Source organism: Varanus komodoensis, unplaced genomic scaffold, assembly GCF_004798865.1.
Source record: "Varanus komodoensis strain SLA01 unplaced genomic scaffold, ASM479886v1 scaffold86, whole genome shotgun sequence".
Classification (NCBI taxonomy): Eukaryota; Metazoa; Chordata; class Lepidosauria; order Squamata; family Varanidae; genus Varanus; species Varanus komodoensis.
Window position 1 is genome coordinate 37,362 of NW_025336554.1, and position 10,239 is coordinate 47,600.

At 42.4% G+C, this 10,239-nt stretch overlaps 1 protein-coding gene across 1 annotated transcript; it reads right to left on the reverse strand.

Annotated features, from left to right (window-relative positions):
• Nucleotides 1–914: 914 nt before the first annotated feature.
• On the reverse strand, nt 915–9,374 carry LOC123016541 (serine protease 27-like; the record flags this gene model as incomplete). The annotated part of the gene is made up of 6 exons (XM_044417053.1): nt 9,299–9,374; nt 7,100–7,120; nt 6,663–6,855; nt 5,244–5,521; nt 4,156–4,325; nt 915–1,174 (listed from the first exon to the last, which is right to left on the reverse strand). Coding segments are annotated over exons 1-6 (998 nt in total), but the record flags the coding sequence as incomplete, so codon positions are not given.
• Nucleotides 9,375–10,239: the final 865 nt, after the last annotated feature.

Sequence of the window (10,239 nt, forward strand, 5' to 3'; positions counted from 1 at the left end):
CTGTGATGTAGCAGTGGCACAGTACCTCCTTGACTGCAGAAGGTCCCTGGTTCCGTCCTGGAATCTCCAGAAATAGTTGGGGGAGCTCCAACCTGAAACTTCCAGTCAGTGACTGGTTTCAGACAACACAATAACCTCCTACACAATGGATTGCTGTTGAACTGTGAGCTGTTGTTGAAGCATAAGTTATCACCTTCTCAGAACTTAGTTGAGATAACAGACCATGGTGGACAACCCACATTTCATAACCCAACAACAAACTATGGGTTCTCTTAATGGATTGTTCATTATGGTTAACAAGCCATGGTTTATTAGCACAGGTAGGTTCAGACAACACAACAAGCCATGTTTCAACAACAAGCCACACTCAACTCTGGAATGTTGAGTATCACACTGTCTGAACCCAGTCAGTGTAGATAGCACATAGAGCAATGGTCTGGCTTGGTATAAGGCAATTAGTGCAGGCCCTACTCTTAGGCAGGGTGAGGTAATTGCTTCAACTAGAAGATTCTGGAAGGCAGCAGCAAGGCAGCAGAAAGCTGTAAGTGGAAGCCATTACTCCGTATAAGTGCTGAAGTGCAGATTCATTTGTCTATTTGGATGTAGAAGAGGGTATGTGTGTGTGTTATTTTGTCCTTTGCCTGAGGCAGCAAAATGTCTTGGCCTGGCCCTGAAGGCAACTCACTAAGAAAGCTCTTGATTGAATAAGCAAGTGTCAGCCCCATCTCCATTTCCAGCATTCCTTGAGGCAGACCGCAGGCTTGAAATTCACACTGAGCAATTTAAAAGCAGTTGAAATGGGTAATGCAGATACACAGTTTGGACAAATGTAAATGCTCTCCCACCAGCACTTTGGAGAGGGATATTCCATCTGGATAAATTGTGGGCTGAAGGTGGAGAGATGCGTATCTTACAGGAAGACCCATGCAAGGGACATCAGGAGGAAAGCAAGAGCAGGGGCATGCTGCAAACTGCCATTCACACCTTCCCCACCGTTTCTGCACCCTACAAAGTTCATGCTAGGTATATGCTGGTAGATCCACTTAGCATAGAAAGGAGCAGAGGAATAGACACCAGGGAGGTTGGGCAAGGCACATCCTACGCCCCAGCTCACGACTCCAGCCAGGGTCCAGCCTCCAGCACATTTGCAAACCAAGGGTCCTCCAGAGTCACCCTGCAAGAGAGAAGGTAGTTAGCACATGATCATGAGAAACCTTCTGATATCAGATTTTTTCTATCCAGCCAGACTGAGGCCATATAGAAATCTCTGAGGGTTCTGCTCATGTTGTGTTCGGTTTCAGTTTAACAAATCTGTAAGAATGCCAGGTGGTGCTTGGACTCTTCTCAGCAGAACTTCCACCTCTAAAGGTTTGGTTCTTGGGCATAAAGCCATGTTGGAGTGGGGAAGCAGTTGTCCTCAAGATCAGGAATGTTGGATATCCTAGAATACTGTGAGACACACACGGAAAAATCAATGGCTCTACTGTTTTAGGATGCCCAGAAAGCCTTTGATAATGTTAATTGGCAATTCATGAAGCAACAGATGGCTCAAATGGAGTTTGGGGGAAAATTCATGAATATCAAGTATCTATCAAAGACAATCGGCCAGGATTTTAATTAATGGAGAACTAACAAGGGCTATAGAGATACAAAAGGGTGCAAGGCAAGGATGCCCATTGTCACCCCTATTGTTCGTTCTGACTTTAGAGGTCTTGAATAGAAATGTCAGGGATGACGAGAACATTAAAGGTACTAAAATTAGGGATGAAATTTATAAATTGCAAGCATTCGCAGATGATTTGGTCTTCATAACAGAGGAACCTTTTGTAACAATCCCTAAACTTTTACAACGGATTGAAGAATATGGTGAGGTTACAGGGATGAAAATAAATAAAGAAAAAAATGAAACTTTTAGTTAAAAATCTAACACAAGATCAGAAAAAAAGACTCCAAGAACAAGCGGACTTAACTACTTGGGAATCTATCTTACAGCTAAATGCACAATTTTGAAAGAAGACAATTATGATAAATTATTGAAGAATATTAAAGATGATCTGGAAAAATGGGCCAATTTACAACTGTCTTTGATGGGAAGAAGAGCACTTGTTAAAATGAACATACTACCAAAACTTCTGTTTTTGTTCCAAATGATTCCCATAAAAATTGATAAAAATTTTTTTGAGGATTTAAATCTTCAAATTTTGAGATTTATTTGGAGAAAGAAGAAACCAAGGATTAAATTAAAAATGCTTCAGGAAACCAAAAAGAACGGGGGTTTTGGTCTTCCTGACTGGATGTTGTACTACCAAGCATCTATTTTAACTTGGCTAAAAGATGGATAAACTTGCGAAATAAGAGAATTTTGTATCTTGAAGGTCATGATTTACAAATGGGTTGGCATGCTTATATGTGGTACAAGAAGGTTAAATCTCATGGGACTTTTAAAAGTCACTTTATTAGAAGACCATTAATGTCAGTGTGGGAAAAGTTAAAGTCAAAATTGTATAATAAATTACCAAGATGACTTTCACCTATGGAAGCTTTTGTGTATCCAAATGTATTGAATTTTGAAGGGATCATAAGATATGATGATATTTTGGATAAGGATGGAGGCCTGAAGCTAGATCAAGAAATACAAGAAATAGGGACTCAATATCTCTTGGTGGTATAAGGTGCAGATGCAATCAAGATATGCTAAAGATTGTAAAATATGGGGGTTTTATAAAGACCTAACAGCATTTGATCAAGTGATGCTAAAAACAGATGAGAAAATGATTAAAAGAATTTATGAGTTCTTACTTGACAGGAAAATGGAAGGGGAACAGGTTAACGAAACTATGATAAAATGGGCACAAAATTTTGGATACAATATTGAATTAGAAAAGTGGCAAAAGCTATGGCAGAGAGACATTAAGGTAACTTTAGCAACTTCGTATAAAGAAAATTTATATAAAATGTTTTATAGATGGTATTTGTCGCCAAGTCGATTAGCTAAGATGTTTCCAAATATGTCAAATGGATGTTGGAAATGTAAACATGATGTGGGTACTTTTTACCATATCTGGTGGACCTGTGAATATGCGAAAAAGTATTGGATGAAAATACATAAATGGCTTGAGAAAATGCTACAAAAACCCTTAGCTTTTAAACCTGAAATTTTCTTGTTAGGCATTATACCGGAAAATATTAGCAAACAAGAAATGCATTTGATGCTACATTTAATCACAGTGGCGAGGATTGCGCTTGCTCAGTACTGGAAGAGCGAGGAGTTACCCACGGAGGAACTGATTTTAAAAAAGATTCTGGACTGTGCAGAAATGGACAGATTGACTCTATTACTGAAGGAGAAAGAAGATATTGACTTCTATCAAACTTGGGACCTTTTTATGATTGGCTGGAGAAACGGGACTTGGCTTAGATTTAAAGATGTTTTTAAATTTTTATAAATTGATCTGAACTTGATTATAGAATGTTAAAAAGATATGTCATAAGGGGCTGACCCAGTACGTCCGATGTATTTGATGATTGATGTTTTTAGTTTTTAGTTTAAAATTTTAATAAAAATCTTAAAAAAAAAAAGTTCAGGGATGTTGAGCCTCCTTCAGACCAAGGGCTGAATTGCTTTTTGGAGTACCCATTCGGAAGTGCAATCCAGTAGTGGGCATATGGCAGTGCACCTTATCTGTGGGCAGTGAGAGAGCCCATTGGCAGCATTACCTGGCCTCAGGAGAAGCATTTGAGCCTTTTGGGATTGGGTTTTGGAGGTGGACTCCCCAAAAGCTGGGAAACCACCAAATGATTGACAGCTGGGAGAAAGAGATTGGGGCCAGGTGGAAGCAGAGTGGAAGGTTCAACCACGGGAGGTGGTTGAAGCCCCATCGATGAGGGTGTTTAAGGATAGACTGGACATGCACATGCTAGACGTTTCAAGAGTGGAGCTGGCTGGAGCCGGGGGTCAGACTAGATGGCCCAGGACATCTAGGACTTTGGTCATTGGCCAAAAATTTTGAGCTGATGGGAGCTAGAGGCGAGAACATCTGGAACATCCCAACCTTCTGCATCCTGCCTTCAGAGTCTGTCCTGCCAAGCCCTGAGGGCTGGCCCTCTTCACCAGGGTTGACAGCTCTATGAGGAACAAGTTATGGAACAACCTACCTGGCAGGCATCTTTGCCACCTTCCAGGTGACCCGCGCAGATCATATCAGCCCTGATAGGATTGTGCTCCACAACGTCGCCTGCAGCCTCGTTAAAGAGAATGTTGCATTTGCCCCGTTGTATTAGCTGCACGTTCAGTTGCTGGAGGGTTTGTGGGGGTTTCAGTGGCACTGCAGAGGAAGGAAAACCTTTTAGTTGATGACAACAACAACAACAGCAACAACAGAACAGCAACAGCAGTTTATATAATCAAAGCTAAACCATAAAAGAAATGGAAATAGAAATGTCAAGCATAAATGCAAATAGATCACTTACAATAAATATATATGAAATGCATACTCATGTGTATATGAAACCCATGTGTATATATTTATGTGCATATAAAAATCAGTGGGAGGTTATGCATACACTTCAAGAAAGATAGATGGGTGCTACCTGCTATCCATTCTCAGGTAGCATCAAAATATAACTTGTTTGAATACTTGAAGGCATAGTTAGGTCCTTGATCGATTCTGATATGGACATTTATCATATTATAATTTATAATATAATTATATTATATAGTTATAAAATATATTATATTATATAATTTATTATAATTTATAATATAATTTATAATATTTATAATTTATCATATTATAATGTTATAATGCCAGTAGGGTGGCTGTAAAAGGAAATGTGGAATCTCTCTGAATGTGCAGCAGGTGTCGGTGGGATGGGCTTACTAAAGTTCCACTGGGGCTGGAGAACAGTCACCACAGGGAATCCAGCTTGGGCAGCATTGGCCCCGTTGGAGCTGATCTGCACTCCCGCTTGGATTGCATGCCTCCAGCCCCTCACGATCTTTGCCTCTCCTAGATCAATCGCCTTTCCCAGCTTTAACTTCCATCATTCATATGTGATGTAGGAATTATGAGAATGGCAGTCCAACAAGACTAGAGGGCACCAGGCTGGGAAAGGATGAGCTAGAGTCCTTAGGATGGGGAGCTGTACCTTCCTTCCCCTGAAACTGAAAGGACCATGATGGGGTGAAAGTTATCAGAGTCTGAGTGAGCACTGCAAAGCACAGCTGTCCACCTTTTTCTTACCTCCGGGTCGTATTGCTCCCCATCCAGTGACCCAGCAGTTTGCTTTCGTAGAAAATTGCACAGAGGACCCTGGCAGGCAGACGGGGAGGATGTAGTCAGTGAACTTCACAGGGGACTTCAGTTCCACCAGAGCTATATCCCCAGAGGAGCCGTCCTTGCCGTTGTAGTCAGGGTGGAGGATTATCCGTTGGATTGCAGATTTTACTGTGTTACTTGAAAAGACGGAGAGCTGATAGGCCCCCAGCTGCACCTCAATTAGGTTAGTTAGGTTAGCAGACCTGTAAATGGCAAGACAAAGAAAAATGCAAATAGCAATTACCAAGGAGGCCTTGGATTCTGTGAGATGGAAGAGACTTTATACCTGTAGAAGTTTTGGGTTTCAAGTCCTTTACGCCCCAGCAGTCTGGGATTATGGAAGTTGAAGTCCAGAACATCTGTGGGGCACCATGTTGCTGGACCTTGTCTGAGCTTGCTTTGCCTTAAGATACTCAGTTATGAATCTGCTGCCAATAAGCACATGCTCCTTCTAAACCAGGCAACTTGCATTTATAATCCCTGAACTGCAATTTTCCCTCCCCATTGCACTGACATTGATGCTTATGAGCACTCTTGGATGTATGGGTTTTTCATATGGGTGCCTTGAAAATTTCACCCACACTGATGATCTCTTTTTAAGAAAGAAAAGGAACTACCTCTCAAATGTTCATATTCAGTGCCAAAAAGTGAAAGCACCCAGAAGTTCAAACCTGGGGTACTTCATGTCACCCATAGATGTTGTCACTATTGTTCTGCCTCCACACCACCACCACCACCATCCAAAACCAGGCTTTGATTTTGAGTTTTTAGCTGGAAAGATCACAGGTAGGAATTCAACCCATAAAACAGAACTTGTTTTGTCCAAAGGTAAAGGGGCAAGCCATTGAATAACTATTCCTTTCTTACTGTTGGCAGTGGATTAGGACTCCTGGAAGAAGGAAAGATGTTTTAACCCTTTTCCATCTCCCCCTCTCTAAATCTGGCCCCAGAAATTGCTGGTAGGGGAGAAGCTTTAACTCCCCCAGTCCCACAATCTGATCTCTGTGGCACAGTGGATGCCTGACCCATGGAGCTACGGGGATGGGAATGTTTCCCAGGATATTGATGGACAGCCACTTAAACAGAGGGAACTTTCAAACAGAGGACTGCTCTGCGTGAACAATTCAAGTAGAGGACTGTCCTCTGTAAAATAGAATATTGGGACCCCACCCCTCCTGCTGCCACCAGCTTCATCTCAGTTTTTATTGCTGTGCCTGCCTGTGCATTGCTAAGGCTCAACACGGAGGAGCCGACTGTTTGGCTTGGAATATCTGCTTGGTCTTACTGCTGCCCTTGGGGTAACACCTTGTAGCTGCATCACAGTCTCCCAGGTTGGGTACTTACCAAGGGAAACAGTGGGCTGCTGAAACTACCCACTGCTTGGCTATGAGAGCCCCTCCACAGAACGGTTTGCCATGTAGTGAAATGCTGACTTGCCAGGGCCATGCCCCATCCAAGGCTGCTTGCCCCCCAACAATTCGTGGGGAGTTAACTGGCTTCCCACAAGCTGTGGAGGAAGGAGAAGAAAGAAGGGATTTAGGATCATGGCACACGACAAGTACGAAATGGAAATGCCAAACAGGTCAAGAAGCCTGGAAACAGATCAGGGAGCGCAATTGCTCAGAGTTCATTTGTTAAGATTTCTGTCTGAATTTTTAAAATAATCTTTCCCAGTGACTGACTCCCAGACATTTTTATGTTCTTAAGTTTCTGAGACTCCACTTTAATTTATCACTCTTGTGAAATTCTTGTTTAGAAAAGGTAATCAAGGGGCTGCTTACCTGGTTCTGTGTTAGCAGCTCCTGTGGAAAACAAACCAACAAAGGAAAGTGATAAGAGACATTGGCGAAGCAACATGCAGAAGGATCAGTTCATTTTTATATTGCTATCCAGCCTTTTTCTCCTGTAGGAAACCAAAGCTTTTGTCGTCTTTCTTCTCTCCATGTTATCTTCACAACAACCCTGTGGGGTAGGTTAGGCTGAGAGTCAGCAACTGGCCCAAAGTCACCAGTGAACTTCATGGCTGAGTGGGATTATAACCTGAACCCCCAAAATCCCAGTCTGACACTCTAGCCACGAGGCCATGCTGAGTCATACAAATTAGCCTTATATGCAAGGACAAGACAATCGTGTCTCAGGTTGCAACTGTGTTTATTCTTAGCCAAATTATTTTGGCTAAAGTTTTATTTGGGACTTAATTTGAATCTGGGCTTTTTACAGCTTTAGCTCTGGGATGCTAATTTACTGGCTTTTGAGTGATGGGGTTTTCTCTTGCAAAAAAATGGAAGAGATGCTCCATGCCTTCTCAGCAACATTGGTAGGAGCGGTCTGTCTGCAAGCACCCAGTGCTCTCTTCCCACCCACAGATCTGGGCTCCTCACAGGGGGAAGAGAATCTCCAGGGAAAGGGATGCAGCTCTCTTGCAGCCCTTCCTATGTTTTCATTTAAAAATTAAGATCTGGGATTTGGATAACAGGGAAGAAGCTTTTTGGTCACTCTCACTGCACAACTCTTGGGCAGTTTCCTTCTCATGCCCCCATGTTTATTCCTCTGAAAAGGGTGGGGAAATTAGGGGGCTGATTCCCATGTCCTTAAATGACCCCAGGTCCATTCCCGCACCCGCCATCACCTTGATGCACTGCCAGTCGGAGCAGCCAGAAAATCAACAGAAGAGGCGCAGCAGGCATGACGTGTCTACCAGGTGATTCTCTTCCAATCAATTGCAGAAGATGGAGGGGCTACTTTGGTCTCAGTGTACGTTGGGACCTGGGCTGAAAAATACCATATCATTGGAAATGGGTAGAAGCTTAGAACTCCCACTTATTGGAATCCAATAGACTAGGGGTGGGGAGCAGCTCTTTCTGCTAAGGACTGTCTTTCCCCAGGGAGAGATGATCATTCAAGGTCCATATGTGTGGTGAAACAGACCAAGAAGTGTGGAGTGATATTAGAAAGAGCTCCCCAGTGTTTTTGGAAAGAAGCTTTTTTTATCTTGAAGGAGACCTGATTTGTGAGGGCTTGGAGAAGAGAGAAGTGATGTGTTTCATTAGGTTGTTCTGGACCAGCACATGCCAAGGGAGATTGCCTGTGTGATCCCTGCATTTCCTTAGCTCCTTTGGATTCATGCTTGTGTCGGGAAAATTCAGATAAATCCTGGCAGAAAAGGGTTGCTTATATGTGCCTTTGTGTTATAAAATCAAACCTGCACCCCTTTCTGAGAAAGCACCGGCATTCCAAGCCAGGTCACTGTTTAGTGCTGCTGTTACTTTAAGAAGATGGAATTCTTAGCTGGACTGAGAAGCTTCTGTAGGCTAACTCTATAAGTGAGGAAATACCTGTGTTCTCATCAGCTGCAGAAAAGCTGAAACAACATAAACTTTTGTTTCTGAATGGACCCACCTAAGCATCTAGTCCCACAGAGGCAAGCGCCTGCACAGTGTAGTTGTCAAACCAGATTTCCTGAATGATCCTTCAATCAGATACATTTGCATGTTTAAGCAGGATCCAAACTGCAAAATGGTCTACTCAATTGACAGGTCAATCAAGCAATCAGTAAAGTTTTCCATACTATTGTTAACAGTATTTCTTTTTGATTTAGAACCTGATGTCAGACCTAAAGACAACAGGATGCTATTGTACTAACATTATCTGGAAACTGAACACTGTATTGGTCTACATGACTAGCAGGTTATAAATGTGTCTGTACATGGGCTGTGATTTTGTAGTTGGCGGTGAGTTCTACTACATGGTAGCATGCTGTCATAAGTAACTGCAGGGGTCCTGGGTGATCTTTCAACAAAACTGCTGAAGTTCAAGGCAAAAAGGGTCTTTCCTGACTGAGCATGATTATCTTTGTTGCGGCTGCCATCAAGGCTTCCCAACACTTGCAGCTTTCCAATCTTGTGCCTGAGTGGCAAGCAAAAGCAGGCACCGAGACGTATTTCATGCTTTTTAGCTTTCTTGTTTTAGGCCAAACCTACGCAGCTTGACTGTCACTTCAGTGACAACTTCTTTTTTAAGACAATCACCAACTATCTCCCTGGCTACATCACTCATGTGGGCCTGTGATGGCCTGGAATATTCATGCTGAAGATCCACACTCCCACAACCCCACATAAATAAAAGGATGCAGAAAGTCCCTTCAGTTCCTTTTTCTCTCTACAGGCTTCTCTGCACAGAGTCTTTAACCTGCCAATTTACCAAGCTTCTGGATGTTTTACAGGATTAAAGTTTGCTCCTTTATGCATGGGGTTTCCCCTGGTCACATGATGGTGCTGCAGTATAGCAGAATTGCACAAATATGTACTGTAAATGTTCCATTCCAAGATTTCCAGATAATACCAGACTTTCCAAGGTATTTTTTAAAGGGCTGAGGAGGCACCCTTGATGATGATGATGTCATATAAGCCACTTTGTAGAGTATTGTGAATGAAGATTCTTGATAAATGATTCACACAGAGAAGCCCTATGACTGAGGCATTGAAGCCCATTTCCAACATACATGGGCCATCTTAATTTGAAAATGTCTTTTTTTTAATCACTAAATCCTGAGAGAAGGAATACAAGAAGCATCTCAGATCCCTGAATTTTTGGCAGGATTCTTTCCACCAAGGAAGGTCCTCTATACTTGCTGCTCAGAAGTGGAATTCTCCTTTTCCTTCCCTCTTTCCCCTCTTTCCCCCCATATTTTCCTTAAATATCTCAAAGGGGCTTCCAATTCTCACACGTCAGGAGATAAGAATAAATAAAACTTAAATGTTCGCTCTAATGGCTCCATAAGCTATTTTTCTCCCTTTCTCATAATATTCCACCCATCCTCAACTCAAAGAGCTTTGTCTTAAGAGCTCCCTTTTGTTCTCTTAAGCCTCCCACTTACTTTCTTCATCTACTTCTGTCTCCAAAATGCTCTCACAGCTCCAAA